Source organism: Enoplosus armatus, chromosome 14 (genome assembly GCF_043641665.1).
Source record: "Enoplosus armatus isolate fEnoArm2 chromosome 14, fEnoArm2.hap1, whole genome shotgun sequence".
Classification (NCBI taxonomy): Eukaryota; Metazoa; Chordata; class Actinopteri; order Centrarchiformes; family Enoplosidae; genus Enoplosus; species Enoplosus armatus.
The window spans coordinates 3,616,754-3,635,760 of record NC_092193.1 but is presented as its reverse complement, the minus strand read 5'-3'; the positions used below and the strand labels follow the sequence as shown (position 1 = coordinate 3,635,760).

The 19,007-nt window shown below is 42.0% G+C and overlaps 1 protein-coding gene across 4 annotated transcripts in view; it reads right to left on the bottom strand.

The window, feature by feature from the left end:
- Positions 1–19,007, bottom strand: part of pard3ab (par-3 family cell polarity regulator alpha, b) — a 208,257-nt gene that overhangs the window by 165,607 nt on the left and 23,643 nt on the right. For all 4 annotated transcript variants that reach the window (XM_070919593.1, XM_070919592.1, XM_070919594.1 and 1 more), the window contains exon 2: positions 8,459–8,560. In XM_070919593.1, coding sequence (XP_070775694.1) covers positions 8,459–8,560 — 102 coding nt within the window. The remainder of the gene's footprint in view (positions 1–8,458; positions 8,561–19,007) is intronic.

Here is a 19,007-nt window from a genome sequence, read left to right as displayed (position 1 = left end):
CATTCGTCAGCCGGGTGAGTGGTGCCACTGTTTGCAGAGCACAAGAGGTGGGCTGTTCGAACGCGGCCAGTCACAGCAGCCGAAAAACACACCTCGACGGTTCAAACGGCTTTTAAACGTTTTTTTTTTTTTTTTGTTGCAACATTTCGTTTCGTGTTTAAACACATGCAGCTATTTCAGAAATGATTTTTGCCCCAAACAACAAGCTTAAATGATTTACAAGACGGAGAGAAGAAGGGCTTGTTTGGACAAAAATGTTCACCTCAGAGTTAAAGGTGAGGCGATTAGATGTAATTAATCTGATGAAAGAAGCATATTGTTTCATGTTGCTGAACATTTGAAGCTTGGTTTGCCCTCCAGAAAAGGTAGGAGGTGAGAGCTTGTTGATAGATACCATTATTGTACTCAGACAAACACACACTGCAGAATGTAATCTAATGTGCCTCAGGGTGATGATATATACAAATATGAATGAACTATCAATAACATTTTATCATAACAGAGAACACAAATGTTGGAAGCTGTTTTTGTATCTTATCATAGTCTCATGTATTTCCCCCTGAACACACACACACACATAAATACACTCTATGCATGTGTCCTGTTAAGACTAGTGCTAAAGCTATCAATCTAATAGTCAACTGACTGATATTTCATCAACCTTTCAATGACAGATTAATTAAAGTAAAAGTGTAATTAGAAATCTTTTAAAACTTCGACTGTGTTATTATTGTTTTCCATGTTGTTGCTGTCTCTAACGCTGCATGCCCTGTGTCGCAATAGTTTATATGGCTGAGGTGGAGTCAAATACAGATTTCCACCACTGTGGACAATAAAGTTCATAGTCAATATAGTACTGGAAGCAGTCGTCTGATTCTAACTTCTCAGATGTGAGGATTTGCTGCTTTTCTGTTTTATTGCAAATTGAATATCATTAGTTTGTTAATATTTGAAGACCTCATCTTCTGCCATTTTATAGACTGGTGGATAGTGAAAGTAGTGTCTTTCAGTTTTAAACCGTCTTCTGTTTCTGTGTCACCCCGGCTGAGTCTGGTATAAAGTTGTCATCTTGTTCTCATTAGGAGGCTGGAGAGAGGGAAGAAAGGGGGGAGGAGAAAGAGGAGGAGGAGGAAGAGGAGAAGGAGAAGGAGGGCTAGCCTGGAATAAATGAGGTCATCACTAACACTCGCTCAAGAAGGTCTTTGAGCCGGGTGTGGTTTGGTGAAAGATAGGACGTCCCTCCACGTGTGTCACAGTGAAAGATAAGAGGAAATCACTCCGTTATATTACATTATATTCAGCAGCATTCATTTTTAGCTAGCTGGAAGGTCTTGGAGTTTTTTTTCCTGGTAACAAACTGGACAGGAAGTACGCAGGAAGCAGCGACGGCAGTCTGAAGAACAGGGTAAAAAGCATGAGCAGTGATAGCCACCATGACAGAGAAAGGACTTTTCGCTTTAACCACCACACATGTTTTGGCTGACCTCTCATTCATCCCAATCATGTTGTCGTTGGAGGAGTTCCACACAGGCGCTGGTCCAGGCCAATATCCTACTCACAACAGCACTTTCTATGGTATCTATCTCCCGAGATGGCTTTAAAAAGAGGTTACGACTGCGTTTCCATCTATAGTTTGCTTCACCAGCTGAAAACTGACATTCAAGCTCAGGTGGCACCGAGACACCTGAACATACTCCTCTGTCTGCTCTGTTTCTCCACAAATACAACGTGGTTCATAATCGAACATTTCATGGCCATCAGGCTTGGGTTTAACAAAATGAAGCAAGTCAACGTCAAGTCTTTGCAAATTAACTGATAAGAAAACAATCAAAAGAGCACATACAAGGTAGTTTTGCTTAATGTACCTCATATCACCCTCCAACACAAAAATACTCCTCCTTCCCGGAACTACTGCTTGTAAAATCTGAGAAAAACCTCCATATTCAGCATCTGCAGCAACAAGGCTCAGCGAGATTCAGTTTCACAGCATCTCCGCTTGTCTGCGTGTGCACTCTGAAAATCAATATCAACTACAGACACAACAAATGGGTCAAATACAAAGACATGAGATCAATACGTGTAAACACTTGAGTGTTTTTATGGGTGTCAGCTAAAACAGGCTCAGTACTGTAAAAGAGGACGAGGAGGTGGCTTTCAAGAGGACGATGGTGTTGTGCTGTGATGGACTGGCAGCTTGTCTTGGATGTAACCCTTCTCACACCCTGTGCATGCTGGGAAAGGCTCCAGCCCGACGCCATCTTCAACAGGATAAACGGTTTGATGGATGCAAAGGATTATTTTACAGCACAAGTTGCTGCATGAACCCTATTGTATCTTTTAAATAAATAAACCACTCAAATCATCCTGTAGTATGTACAAGGAGAGCCTCAAAACAAGTAGGCCGCACTTTAAATGACAGTTGAGACACTTCTGACACCCACAGATATGTGACCGGTAGCCTGTCTGTCTGTTGATATTCTACAACAGTACAGACAGAAGACTGGAGTCGTTTTAAGAAACTCCTCTGGGCTTATTTAACCTCTCGCCCGTCCCCCCCCGTCTGTCTGTCTGCTCGTCTCCTACGCTGCAAGACACGTCTAAATTCAGCTCAGACCAGGATGTCGCCTGGATCAAGAGCCAACACACGCAAAAACAAGTCAACGAGAAACGCCACGTTCAGAATACCAAGTCCTTCCTGCCCAGCAAGTAGATCGTTATTAGCTTAAATATTTAAACCAACAGCTGGGAAATAGATGCCGACATGAAAACTAGTAATCTACACATTTACAAAATATGAAAAAAACATTAAGCACGTGTTAAAAGTGTGACTGCAAACAAACAAATAACTCCAAATATGATGAAACGTACATGAAGCTAAAAAGTCAGTATGTCCGTCACACGCCCAGGCACCACACCGACCGGGGCCAGACCTGATGGAGTAGCGACGGGTGCAGCTGTGGCACACACACACACACACACACACACACACACACACACACACACACACACACACACACACACAGGAATGTGGCGATGGCACAGCCCCGGTGCCATCATTCAGGGTCGTGACATCACTGCAGGAGTGTATGTCGGGACAGGCCTGACACCGGACACCTGGGGTATGTCATGCTACACCTGTGTGTGTGTGTGTTAGAGTCAAGAGAGTGTATGACAGAAGGTGACAAAAATGTGTGTGCCTCTGTGTGTGTATGTGTACATGAATGTGTATAATCTGACAAGTACCTCTGTGCGCGCTCTGGCAAACACAGTGAGTGCTCATCCAAACAAATTAAACTGCATTTCTCTTCATAACGAATAGCTCAATGGTTTACACTGGTTTACACTGGTTTACACTGGTTTACAGGAATGACTATGGTGACTATGTTGATTAACCTGCCAGCCAATCAGACACAAAGAACTTTCCATGTTCTGGATTAAGCCGCCAGAAAGCGGATTCCTACGAGCGACCGAGGTTAATAAAGATCACAGATACGTTCATGTATGAAATGCATAAAGCTCGCTTAGTACGAGAGGTGGAGAGAGAAAAAAAGGAAGACGGGGAAGGAAGGATGATGAACGGATGGAAAGATGGCATCTGGAAAAACATTCCTTAAGTCCGAGGGCAGGCCGCCACTTTTCCTGGCATGGATGATACTGCATCAACACAAAAACAGACACACACACTTTAACTCTTAACTTCGCTTCAACAGATGTAGAGGCAACATCACGCACACACACTCCGCAAACACACTGAAAATGTACAGTATATACTTGTATTCCCAGGCCGAGCGCTACATGCAAGCCTGTGTGTTTCATTCCAGTATAAGCTAATAAAAGTGTCCTTGTGCGATGGGCCAGCCATTCCTTCCAGTCTTTAAAAAGCTCCTGTGGAATGGCGGAGATGAGTCACAGCTGCCAGGAGACCACCAGTCATGTTTAGAGGGACACATGGAGTCACTCACACTCTCATACATGCTGAACTCCTTCATCTTTCCCTCTTTTCTCTTCTCTCATGTGAAAACACACTTTATTCCATCTGCTTTAGACTTTCATCTACATTAACCCGGCGTATCCCCCCCCTAGAAACCTTTTTTTTTTTTTTTTTATAAAACAGATATGCCTTCACAGACATCTGTGTGCATTAGTTTTGAGGGTCACTTGATAAAATCACATTTTTCAATTTATTTAAAATGACACTGGACCAGTTGTGTCAAACGTCATTATAAGGTTTACTTTACACATTCAGAAATGAGAAGACATTGCTGTCACATACAACTGTTCCCTCTTTGTCGGCACCCTTTGTCTTCCTTCTGCTTCTCAACACATAGGACACACACAAAAACACACACCCGCACTGACCAATGGTGACACCAGATTAACACAATCAAAGAAAAGCCTGGCTTAATTTAATTTTCCCACAACAGCAGCTGCGCTTAACCAAACAACACTGACTGTCATCAGTAGGTATATCTCCATGAAGGTCAGAGGTCAGGACTCAAACACACTTCTGGACAGACATTTGTCCATGACATACACACCACCACACAGAAGCCGGATTCCTTTTCACACACGCACACACACTCACACACACACATACAGCCCAACAGCTGTGATCTCAGCAGATACAAACAGTGAACTCACGCAGGGATTCTCTCACACACACTCTTGCACACACACAGTGAGCAGGGATGTGAGCCAACGGAGGCCATGGACTGTGGCTCAGAGCCCCACTTTCCACTGTGTGCTCTTCAGGCTCTACCACACTGCAAACACTCAATCCTGAGTTGCACAGTGGGATTTAAAAAGGAGTCAGTTTGCTGCCCCTCAGTCAGCCTCGTTGCCAGTTTCCTCATCACAGTGGATTGAGGCTGCAACAATGACCCCCCCCCCCTCCCTTTCGGTATAAGATGTCTCTCTGGTCAAAGAAGTCGAGACAGTTGGCCATCAGGCCCTGTTGGGTTATCATTAGTGACAAGAAATTACCTCATCAACAGTCATTCGGCCAACTGAGCATTTTGAATCAAGAGAATGAGTCGTTATGAGTGTAAAACATAACTTTACAGAGGCCACTGCAAGGAGGTGATACTGAGGCAACTAAGTCAAAGTCAAGATCAGCTTAGTGTGTCAGGGCTCTAACTGCCAAGAGTCTGAGACCCAACTTTTAATACTATACTAATAATACTAATAATAGAAGCACACACCAGCTCTGTGTTGCATTCCTTTTAACCTGTGTTTGGCTGTGCGTTACCTGAACAACTGCTGGCTACAAGGCAGATAACATGACCCACTCCAGTCTAACTCATTACCACAAATTCAGTATATTTCAATTCCACCATATGTTCACAGCGTGCCAAGATAATCAGGTCGATCACTGAACAAAAAGCAAAGCAAGATGTAATTGATGTATGAGGCCTCCAACCATTGTGCTGTTAACGTCCTGTGTAGCTTCAGCGGGCAGAGGACGGGGGTCTTATTTGTTTTTCTGATTAGATAGTGAATCAAAATACTGCACAACTTGAAGAACTCCTGCACGCCATCTCACTTGGTGCTGATTTAAACATCTTTTCTTAACAAAAGTTGCATTTTTTATCTAATAACTTGGATGTCTATTTGTATTCTTCAAGTGATTTCATCTCTAAATGTATTTATTTTTTGTCGTCCTCCGATTGGAAGGTCAATAGGACCGAAACACCTTAAATAAATTAATATGAAACTACATGAAACTACATGAGACTGTGTGTGGGACGCTTCATTTATCTAACTCAGAAAATTGAAAGATTTGCTCATATTTCATGAAGGTAAAGTCTGAGTAGAATTTAAATGTGATATTTGAGCTTCACTGTGCAGAATAATGTTTGTGCAGAGTTTGTGAACAAAAATATACCAAACACATTATTATACAACAAATATTGATCTTAATAAATCTTAAATACATCTTAAATTGTGTCTGGAGGGATGTTTATCAAGCAAAAGCGCTAAATATTCTTTGGTTCGGGACAGTTCTCGACTGATAAAACAAGCTATTTAAAGACTCTGGGAGCATGCAATGAGCACTTTCACTGATATTAAACAAAACAAACGTAATTTAAATATAGGCCGACTAATCAATAACGAAACTTTTCATTAGTTACAGCCCTGCAGGGAGGGGTTACCAACCCCCCCCCAGGGTTTGGTGTCAAAACAGTGCCAGTGGTGTAGATTTGTGTCAGCGAGGCTGAAGGGCTGTCATGTATGAAATGTCCACATTCTCTGCTGTGGAAAACGCCTGTGGGGACGAAGAAGTGAGGGGTACGGAAAGAGAGAGGGATGTGAAGAGATAGAATGATGACAGCTCGTGGAGAGGAACACACCTACACACACTCCTTTACACACATGCAGATACGCGCTCACACCTGGAGGCCTATAAACACGAGGTTGACACGGTTGCAACAGAGAGCGCTCGCCACCAACAGCGTAAAAATTCCTTTAAGGTCAACACTGGATCAGAGAAGGCAGAGGTCAAATATTTCTTACACTCTTGAACAATAAAATTCTTTCTTACATTTAAGTTTTGCTTGAGTTATATTTCACATTAGGTCTTTCAAAACCTTGACTAAATAATTTCAGAAACTTTAGTGCCCTGAGAAAACAAACATTATATTCCTCACCTCTAGAAATGTGAAAAAATGTTTCTTCAACGGACCACCTGGCAGAGCATTATCATCGGATTATATTTTCTGTCATCAGGCAAACACTGTCAAATGAAGTGCTTAGCACTGGTACTGTGTAATTACTGACAATAAATGAGAGTGTGGTCGGGATGGGTTGGAACATTTAAGAAGATGGAACCACAACATTTTTGAAATTTGGGAGGTTTAAGCTGCACCCACTTTCTGTTCCATGCCATTAAGCAAACAATCAAATTTCCCTCCAACTCCAAGCTGTCGCCTTCAGTTATAAATCTCAGCTGTCTATTTTTTGTTTAACATAATTTGCTCATGTCTAACAATTCATGCAGTGACGATTGCTTGATGCAGAAATACTACACCTGCGTAAACTCCTTTCAGTCTTTCGAGGAAACGTGCTGAAATGTTTGACCACAGTGGAGAATGTGACCCTGTGAACTCCCGGCTGTCAGTCGGGATGAGCTTCTCTCTCTCAGACTGTACCAGAGGCGATGGATGAACCAGGCCGTAAGGGAGTGCGATTGTCAGGCGTTTGACACTGACAAGTTCAAGACCGGTGGAAGTAACTTCTGACTACTGCGAAAACAAGTCACTTACAAAACCAATTCACAGACCGTCCTTTAGTTTTCACTGATTGTGTTATTATTTTTGCAGTCTACACAGCCGTCTGTAAAATGTCAATCAAAGGCACATTCATAAACGTATTTAGGAGTGATTCATTTGATCCTTTATAATCATATATATTTACATCATTTCCCTGTTAATGATATTTTCATTGTATCCTGAGTTGTGAAGCTGTTTGTAAAGTCTGTTTCAATATGAGCACTGCGTATGAATCATTGATCATCTTTCTGACGTTTAATAATGACGATTCAGATATCACCGCGACAACGGCACGCGTGATAAAAACCCACAGGCGTGCGGAGAACCTCACCAATACAACGAAATCTTCTTATAACTAACTGAGTGGGAACAAGTATCGATATGCAAGTAAGTGATTCAGGGCGTTTCTACGTCCACTTATGACCAACGGTGGGAGAGGATGTGAGGCTTGTGCACGTGCGCCCAGTTCCACAATATATGATGTATAAAACAGAACCAGGCGGCTTTAATAAACTGAAGAAAAGAATGCATATCCATATTTATGTTAAGTTTTAGCAGAGTTTTATGCAACTGGCCCCCCAGAGAGTCAGAGTTTAGCATCTCTTAAGTAAAGCACATTGACCTTCACCTATTTTTTGTTAAGATTAACAGAGAAAATATGCAATGCTAATGTAAACACATTGAAGCCTTCACAGATCAAAGAGACTGAAACTGTGCTATTAAAGAAAGCTGAAAAACTGCTCTGTTACACAAGAAATTCTCTTATCTGATTGGTCAGGATGCACTTCCTCTGCCTTGGGTAGCAACACAAAATCCAGTTTTAATGCCACTCTACTGTTTTTACACCATGAAACACAAATTATTTTCCAAAACAGCCAAATACTGATCAATAAATATGCACACTGAACATCGCATACTGAGTGAGAACTGCACCTTATGTGTCAGAAAGCACTGCATGTATTTGAGTTTGCAAAAACACAAAACCGTCATTCAGGAGTACTAGCAGGGAAACACTACATTTTGCAAATGTAACACACTTTGAACACATGTGGTCAATTCCATCAACATTACCAGGGGAGACCTGCTCAAGCTCCGAAAACAACAGAGGACGGTAGGAAATAACTGCCAAAGCCTCTGTTCCGTTTCATCAGTGTTTTCACCATCTGACATATCAACTCTGCGTCACTCACCCTGTCTTTGTCGTCGGCCACATCGCAGAGAACATCATCCAGGTCGAGGATGCCGCCGTCGCCGTGCTCCAACCGGTGGACCTGCAGCCAGTAAGTGGCATCCTGGAAAACAGGGGGAGAAGAAGAGACATTGAAAACCATCCACGGCCAAAAACATGACCATGAGGGTGGAAGACAATAAATATTTTGGTAATTGTTGGTACTGTATGACTGAATACAAGCAATAGACTACAGCACTAAGGAGTACAGAAACTCACTGGAAATTGAATTTAAGATATTGTACAATGTGTAGCATGAAATGTCTTATAAGATAAGAAAAAATAGTCAGTATGAGAACTGACGAGAAAAAAAAAAGTCCGCCTGTAAAAACTTCAAAAGCATGACATTCATTTTGTCATTGTTGGCTCTTCAAGCAGGTCATTCACAACCATCAGGGCCCGAGGGGAACCCCAGCCACAGCTACTGTATAACTGAGTCCAAATGTTTTGACGTGAAAAAGGTCACACTAGATTAGCAGAAGTGTGGAGATAAAGAAAGAGGTAAAGAGGGGGATAGGGGCAAGGAAGGATGGGAATCAAAGCAAAACAGAGCAAGAAAAAAACTCAAGGAGTGAAAGAATAGTTGAGTTCACTATTTGAGACATTCAAAGTGTTTTACACACAGCACTATGACAGATATTATAAAACTGGATGGGCAAAATTAAGGTATAATATTCATCACAGTAAACACAGTCGCAGCTAGATAATTGTGATAACTGTCCTGACATGCACGATGTGCACAAAAGTATAAAACATGACCGTACACTTTACTGCAAGCGGCAATAAAGCTGAAGACAGGATGAGCACCGCGCACGGGACCGCAAGTGCACGTTTGTCAAATGGCGCCCCTACACTTAAGGTACTTACATGTTTGACAAAGTTATGAGTCAAGACATGACTGTTTGGGTTCAACCCGCTCACAGCAGCCCTGAGGGTTACAGCCTCATTACCCACTTGTACAGTTCCAGTCCACATTAACACATGCAGCTCGCTGCAAAGGGCACCAGACACATTACAGACGCCACTTCTGCGGTGTTTAACTCGCAAAATACCACTAGATAAAAACTTCCCCGGGCAGAAGGACATGGAGACATTTGTAAAAAGCAGGTGGAGAAAGACAGAAAAATGCAGAAAGACAAAAGATGGAGTGCAAAAAGTGCAAAATACATTTTCAGAAATATGTCTATTTTAATATTCTCCGATTTATTTTATGGCTAGTTGAATGAAAGCTTTTGTCTTTTCTGGAGCAGAAGAGGCACGAAGATGAGAGGATGTAACAGCCAAAGAGGAAGAGGGGAGAGAAAAGTTTGCATTAGTATTTCCTACGTGTTGTTTCCTGTCAGCTACATACACAGACTGTCAGACTGCCGTGACAGATGTCGTGCTTTGTGGCAGCCTGTGTCACTTTGTGTAACCCTCGGCACAGAGACCCTGTGGATTCCAGCCGATGGAGCTCGGTGTGAAAATCCGAATTTACACACAAACACAGGAACACACAGATCCCTGGTCCATCGTGAAGTCTCCATCTTTCAAGAGGCTAGAGGTTTGCAGTTTTACACCTTCTCTCTCTGGGTATAGGGACACCATTTGGAGTCAACAGGTGTTGTTAATGTGTTGTGTACCGTGGCGACTAACTCATTCATTTACAATTTGCAGAAAATATCCACCAAAGACAAATATTTTTCAACAAATAGAATATCACTTAAATCTTTGGGATGGAAAAATAAACCAGCTGGTCTCTCCAGAGCAGAGCTTGTGGAAATCAAAGCTTTGCTGTAAAATTCTTATCTGACACAGAAATGCAGGAAGTAGCCAACGTTCACTAGATCGGATCTGCATCCGTCAACAAAGCAATGCAAACAAATTACTGAAGGTTTGTGTGTGTGTGTGTAAGAGCTTGTTTTCAAGCTGCCTGTCATGTTGTTGTTAGTATCTATTTAAAAAGAAGAGGCCTGCATGTTGGCGTTGTGTGAAAGGAAGCCACAAATTCAGCCAACAACAACAACAACACACAAAAACAAAACCTTAAAACTTAAAACGACTTGATTTATGGCACAAGAACACTGACAAATTCTGTGTTGAGCCTTCAAACACCAGTTTCATGCAGGTCACATGTCTCAGGATCTGACCTTTTACAACAAACCATGGAGGTGTCCCTTTAAGAATTACAAAAACTGAACCACATGTTGCTTTTTTCCCCCATAAAAAAAAATATGAAATACACTTTTTAACAGTAAAAGTGAGCCCAAAACATTGAGTGGATGAAATGAAACAAAAAATATTTTTACTATAATTAAAACACATCACATACAGTGTGTGTCACATGTGGCCTGAAATAAGCGAATGGAGCCTTACACATCATAAACACAAACAACAATAAGACATGAGGATTCCAGACTGGAGACCTCGAGGTATCTTTTAACCCACGGCTGTTTAGAGTTGTTTAGATTTGAAGAAGTGGTCTTCAACCGCAACAGTTCCCAAAGCGCTTTACAGATCTGCTCTCATTCACTCAGATCAGGTTCATATAGCAGCCTATGTATCTGTTGGGACTGTGCAGGGCAGGTCGCATCAAAGAGTGTGTAAAATGTTATGTGTGTGTGTGTGTGTGTGTATGTGTGTCAATCTGTGAGGCCAAGTTCGTCTGATAAAAATAGCTCACAGCAAATGTCAACGTGCCAAACTTAAGACGGGCACAGAGTCACATAGTAAACAAGCATGCCAGAGATGGAAACACACACACACACACACACACACTTGACTAAATTACCTTTAATGTCTCATCTGATATTTGACAAATAGATAATACAAACTTCTTAACTTCAAATCCACATTCTCAGTCTCGGCAGTTCCCTCGTGGGTCAAACTGAGATGATTCCCATGATGCTAATCTGGCAGGCCCTTAACAAGTGTACTGCATAAAAACTAAAGGACAGGTCCAGAGCCAGATCAAAGACTGCATCGCCTGTTGTGGCCCCCATCAGCCCAACAGACCTGGAAGCAGGCCAAGGCCAACACGCCGGCTGCGGGGAAAGCCCAGCACTACATAACAGACAGCCAAACATTCCTGAGGTGCTCACCGCTCTGCAACAGCACCATAAAAAGGAAGGTCCATGGAGAGGTCCGAGGATGCTCCCATGTTCTTAGATAATCATTCATAGTAAGTCGGTAATAGTGCTCACTAAATGTTATATTGAGGGTTTCAACATATATAATCTCTGGATTATATAAATTAAGAAAAAGCCAGAGTGATACTGGATCATTTTGAGGAGTAAAAACTGTTAGAACCATAGAAAATTGTTGTAACTGATATTAGTTTTTACCTGCAAATGCAAAGTGTGCAAAGTACTGATGATGATCAACCATCCAATATATAGAACAGAGTACTTTGTGTGCTAAATGTAATTAAGGAGTCATGTTAATAACTTTACATTCATTAAATATAAATTAATTTCTATGCTGGTAAGTCGTTTGTTTGGTAACAGCTATAAAAAGAAATGCAACCATCAGTGTATTAAAACAAAGTAGATAGAGGGAGCAGAATAGGCCAAAACAAGAGGTGGACAATGGAACACATGTTTTAAATGTTTACTAACTTACAGTAAAATCTCTTATTTCTTTATGTGCAGAATGAGAGTGGAGACCCACTGGCGGCTGTGAGACGAGAACACTGTTATTCATTTTCTATGGGATGCAAATGACTCACGGCATTGTGGGGCATCAGGCGATTTGAGAAAACGGATGGCGCAAAAGTTGAATATGCAAATGAGGGAAAAACATCAAATGTGGCCAAATAAGAAGTGATGCAATGGTGGGATAGGGAGTTTTGTTTTTAGCTGAGGAATAAAAGATCTGACGCTCAGCTCAGATGATACCACAGACCAACAGAGCAGAACCCACAACAGCAGTCCAGAACTCAACAAGCCTTTTCAAATCAAAGTGGTTGCCCAGCACAACAAACAGACTATTGTATTGTGGCAACACAGATTCATATAATTCTGGTGGGTACACAGCCTGAGACTAGATATTAACACATGCCCTCATACGAACAGCAGGGTGCTGGACACGGACCAAACACCAAGATGTCTCTGGAAGATTTACACTCTGACTTCCAGTCAGATGAGAGCGACTATGAGACTGAAATGAACTTCAGTGATGGCGATGATGAACACGTCAACAACAGCTATGAAATGACAGACATGCAGGTAGGGCAGCTAAAGATTATTTCAACTGATTAATCTACCCAGTATTCTTTCAATTAATCAAACACTAATTAGTGTTAAACTTGTCTCAATAAATGACAACCTCCCAAAGTTACCGGAAGCAAAATTATGTCTTAAAATTGATTTTCAACAGTGTGTGGAGAGCGAGGCTGTGCCAAGCTTCGACTCCGGCAGTATAGCTTCAGAGCTGGCTCTCATCCAAGACTACATCGACAGCATGTTAGAAGACGCGTCCCCCACAAATTCCTGCACTTCATCTCCGGGCTCGTCGCACGAGGATGGGTCAAGCTACGCCAGCGACGATTCTGCTCTGAGCTGCGTTCAGGATTTAGTCTACCAGCTGTATGAAGAAGTCATCTCCACATATTCCCCCAGTCCGTCCGATGCCTCAGATGTCGCGCATGGACAGATGACGAACGGAAACGATACGAATCATTTACAGGATGGAGCGGATGGAGCAGAGGGCCAGCTGTGAATCTGTGAGCAACTGTCTAATAAACATCTGTATCCTTATGTTTATGGAAAATAGCTTATAATGTAGAGGCTGTCAGCATGGTTCCACATTATTGGAAACATGAGCACTACTCAAGTGTTAAAAATTAAGGCATAGTTAAAAGGTACAACATGTCGTAAGCTGGAGGATTTCACATTTCTAGTGTGGCAAATCGCTTGTTATGTTACAGCTGCTGCACACCGCCTGTACTGCACCTGTGACACCTCCCAGCCATTAATGAGCTTCCAGGTGTCCAGGGTCCACGTGGCAGCCCATGTTAATGACAATCGATTAATTGTTAAAAGTTTTGAAAAGAAAAGGTTATTTTTCATGGGCTCCTTACAGCAAAGTCCAAGTAAATCTGATGTCTGGACCTGGAGTGCAAACATTCATTCTTTTAGGGATAAAAAAAAAAGGGGGGAGAGATCTCAAAGGGACCCGATGACAGTCAGACTTCATTTGAAAAAACTCAAAGAAATTCAGAGCTAATATAAAATGTGGCCGGCCTTCACAGACCCAAATATATAGAGAACACCAACACGTGCTGCAGCATGCGGGTCCGTCAATTAAAAAGCAAGAGTCACAACAAATAACTTTTCCTGCACTTCAGTTCTCACACAGTGTCTCCTCAAAAAACATAATTTCTCCTGTGGTGGCTGCGAAACACCAAGTCATCAGAGGCGATGGCAGGTCTGCTTGGATATATTCAGGTATTAGACATGTTTTAACACTCCGCTGCTGGACCCGATAACACTGACTATAGTTTGCACTCAGACAGCGTCGGGTCCTTAGTCAGGTTTCAGTTACTAGAAAATGAATGACCCATGAAGACCTCCACTTTTAATCAATCAGGACAAGTCTTAAGGTGGTGTTCAGACTGTCTGCAAAGCATGTAAAGTTAATGCAGAGACACAAGTCATCCCTCAGCCTCCCTCCCCCACTATTATTCTCTACCATTTCCGTCTCACACTCTTCCTCCCCCTCTTTGTCCTCATAAAACTTTAAACAGAAAGCTGTCCTACACTTGACACACATCAGGACTCCTGTCGTATTCAAAAACGCGGCAGTGAATCCTCTCTGGGAATCCGTCCTGTATCTATCCAGCTCACTATAACCCTGCGGTGCTGCATTGTTGTGGGTTTACAACAGATCAAAACGCTTTCTTGTGTATCTTCATTTGCAAGTTTAGTGTGACACCGTTTTGTACTCTCCAGAGTGCTACACATCGCTGAAAAATGCATTCTGCTGAAGCCTTCTCTCCTCCCTCCCTCTCCAATTTGGTTGGAATGGATGGTGCAGAAAAAAAAACAGAAGATCTGAAAGAATAATTAAGTGATTGTAGATTTAGGATTTAGAGCAGAGAGGGTTTTTAATCTAAACCAAGGCCAGATGGAGACCGAGGGAGGAAGTCACTTAAAGGTGATGGGATGGTGGAAGCTGCTAAAATTAAGACAACATGACACTGTGCTAAAACAAAAGCACAACCTAATACAGTCTGTGCCAACACATGCTTTATCCTCACAGCAGGCAACAGTAATGAGCAATGGATTAAGAACATACAGTAGGCTTAATGTCACTTAATGTCAAGAGTGTGTGTGTGTGTGTGTGTGTGTGTGTGTGTGTGTGTGTGTGTGTGTACTCAGGTGGCAAGGGCAATTTGGAATAAGGAAAATCTCTTACTGATAATTTGCTGATTAAAAAGTCCATTTCCATAAAAGTATCTACACAAAGTATTTTCCCTTTAACGTCGCAGGTAGTTTTGGTTTCATTAGCAGTCGTTTTGAGAACCTCCAGCAAAATGGAGATGAATGGACAGACAAGAGATATTCATTTAGTTCTGTAAGGTACAAATGAAGTGTTGCACTTGTGTCAACATAAGATTTGATGAGGTACTCTTGCCCTGACATCTGAAAAGAAACGAAACACCCAACTGCTGTCTTCGCACTGCTCAATGAAGGGCTGCTGTTGTTACGGGCAGCTCAGGTGTGACTAAAAATATGAAGCGGGTTACTGCTGGGGGGGGGGCTTGTTTTTGAAGCGAACCCACCCTGAATAAATAAAGGTTAAATACTACTTGTTTCCTCAAGGCCTTAGAGAATGTCTCAAAAAGAGCTGATAACATCAAACCTTTTGGAAAACAAGCTCGCGTCCATGTGAGTGATCACTTAGTCACTTTGTCAAAAACAGAACATCTGACTTCTGCAAATATTACGACCTATCTGTATCCAGCAGACAAACATCTCTCTGCTCCGCTTATCAAGCTTGACAAATCTCCATTCAATGTCTTCTGATGTTGGGATGTGTGCACAGCCACGGCGGGGCTACACACTGCGCGTGACCTCCACTGCAGGGTCAAAGCCAGGTTGAGGTAAGAAACAAAAGGCCCTTTCATTTCAGTATAAATGACACCGGTGAGAGGAGAGGCGGAAATTGGAAAATGCCATTCAAGTGCTAGGTGATGCGTGTAGAACCAGACAGATTTCTGTACAGAGACAGATGTGTCGGTGTGGCGCAGAGACAAGGAACTACAACTCTGTTCGGATATATTGATACGCGTGTGTGAGCGAGCACTGTATAGAATATCTTAATAACTTCTGTGAGTCGTCAGTTTCATGTCTAGTCAACTTAAAACTGCCTCTTTCGGAAGAATTTCAGAATTTTAAATCACTAAATTAAAATTGATTTGATAGCAACAGGACGTTGGCAAACGGTTTCCACTGTCTTATTTGATTATTGATATTATTACAAGACCTCACGCTTTGATTGATATATTGGATCTTTTAAAAAAGGCGCAACATGTGGCTTTGCTCTCCATCACAATGGGTTTTACAGCTCTTTCACAGACCACTACACACAACATTAAAACTTTCGGGCACAAGGACAGAAACGTGCAAACGTGAACATGCGTATCACATCTATGTCAGCATTTACATCACTCTGACTGACTGTGTAGCACCGTCAGTCCTGCAGTCCTTCCAGTGCCAAACATTCCTCCTCATGTAAGTGCCAAGTGGAATTCAAGGGCCTGGACTGCTGCCAGACTCACTGCTCGCCATTTACTCGGTAGAATTAACAACTGGCCCATCCTGCTGTGTTGGGCTGCGTGTACATGCGCAGGGCAAAGGCTATGGTCCTTAGTTGTAAATATTCGGTCTGGGTGGGGGCGGGATGGGTGCGAGGTTTCAATGAAGGCGACGGGCCACAGCCAGAGAGGAGAGAGGAGGCTGCTGAAGGTCTGAGACTGCATCCAAGAGGCCAAGCTCATGCTCGCTACGTCTTTCTTCTTCTCTCAATTTCTTCCTTTGTCTTAATAATCTTAATAACAAGTCATATATTATTAAGTCCAAGGTTCATTTCAGGTTTTCAGCCAGACTTTATATCCCAACACATCTGAAAGTTATGTTTCATACTGCAAGAAGACCACTACACATTACATACAGTTTACAGTTAGTGAGGTCTTCTTCCAACAAAAAAAAAATTCTTCTGGCAATAAAAAAAAAAATGGAGGATCCTGATAATAACAAACAGAAAAAACAATACATGGTTAAACTACAGGTTGTATTTTTACCAGTTTATTTGTGTTGTAGATATTTTTACCCATTTTTAACAAGTCAAAATAAACACAAAATATGAAAATGAAATACTGAGCTCCGTTCAAAACATTACACCAACCACATTTATACATCTATAGACACGACAGATAAGAATAAAGAGTATAAAGAGATCAAAACCATCATGACAATCATAGATCCAGAGTTACGTCTTTCTTTCTTCCGTTTGTCCTTCAGTACTGTGCGCTCTAATCTATTACATACGACTGGCTCCATCACAACCATCACAGCCACTGATGCAGGTCAATGTCCAAGGCCCTTCCTCTCTGTCATTCAATCTATCCATGTTTCACTCTTGTGTCCTTCCATTCAACCATTCAACTCCACTAATCTTGCAGCCGTAGTCTCAGAAAACCAGAAATAGAGGGGGGGGGGGAGAGAAAACCGAGACATAAACCAGAGAGAAATACTGGCAAAAGCAAGCACCTCAATGGCATCGAGCCACACACAACACAATGTTACCATTCAAAGAAAGCCTTGTATCTGATCAAAACAGGCAACCGCTTGACAGTTTAACATACTAGCCTCTAAAAATAGTTGAAATTACACCGCGTACGAGAAGACATTAAAACCACGGCAGGTACGATTAATCAACAGACTGCATTCAGCACGTTAAGCTTCAAATGGAACAAACAAGAGTCTTTGCTTCAGCTTCAGCATGAAAGAACCACAGTTTGCATTCAGTGGGGGGGGAGTAAAGAGCCCCCCATCATATAAATTACTCATTTGATGAACAGAATCAAACCAGAATATTCCAAACATAAAGGAAACCCCGTGCAAAATGCAAAAGAACAAGAGGATCTCACGGGAGGTGCAAAGGGACAAAAGCAGGAGCTTTTAGCCTGTAGCCTGATTAACTTAATGAATAATGAACAATCACGGAGGATGGAGAGCATGGAGAGCATGGAGAAGGTGGATAGAAGCGGTCTGCAGCTGGGAAGACAACGTGGTTCACAGGAGAAAGAGAGAAGGAAAATTCATGAGCCTGCAGTTTTGTGTCCAAACAAACCGAGTCATCCTGGTGGCTATTTCAATAAGCAGACTGCCTCCTCTCCAGTGTTGTTCCATACAGGTGGAGATCAAACTTTAATCAACTTATATTAACTGATCAGTCCTTAAAAGACTACACGAATGTGCGTGCAAGTCTGCAACGCATCAGTAAACACACAAGAAAGCCATTCATCTCCATACGACATGAAACATGGCTGGACGCCAAATGCTGCCCGCAAAAGGTAGAAAAAGAACATTTCTAAAAACACAGCAGCTGGGTTTGCAAAATGAAAAGCTGTGATGTAAAGTGTATGTGATGTGCACTGAATGGGCTAAAAATGACAAGAAACACACAGACACGATCGCATACTTGTACCTTTATCAATTAATTTGCGTTCGGCCGCTGCTACAACAATAAGCAGCTTAGTAGGGACAGCGGAGTAGAAGCATTTAGGATCAACAGTTGAACACATTGTCTTCTAGCACATCGCCACGGTGACCTTCGCACAGGTTATATGTTAACTGGCTGATGCTAAAAATCGATGGAATCAGAGAGGAGGCTGGGAGCACATGTTTTCTCACCAAACACCAGTTAGAAGAGAGATAAGAGGTGGACGGAGAAGCTGAGCACCTTGTCTCTGTCTTTTTTTTTAACAAGTGTTTTCATTCAATATAATACATTTACTGTGCTTTTATTGTACATATTTATTTACTTTAATGTGTACACTCTGGCAACATGTAAATTGTCTCCACAGTAAAGCTCGACTGAACTGAAACTGAACTGAATTGAGTGTGATAATAATTTGCTCATTTTCGCCTTTGATTGTTTAATTTGGAGTCACTTAAGGTAACTTTTACGCTGTCAGTAAACAATCACGGTGAAGTGCCACCAAGAGCTGAAACTACAGTTTCTGACTACACTGACAGGAATGCATCAAACCTGTCACGGTGTATCGTTAGCGCCTGTGGTGACACACAGGAATGAAAACAGCATGAAACATATCCTCTGTAACCTGACCAGCGAGTCAGATATTTTCTTTCCCCAGTAACAGTTATTGATCACTTTACTGGTCAGGTCTACCCTCAATGAAACCTACATGTCAGTCAGATACAAATCAGCTCGCAGAGCAACTTGCTGCAAGTATTAACTAAAGGTTCCATCATCACCTAAATGTCTTTTTTGATTAACTTATC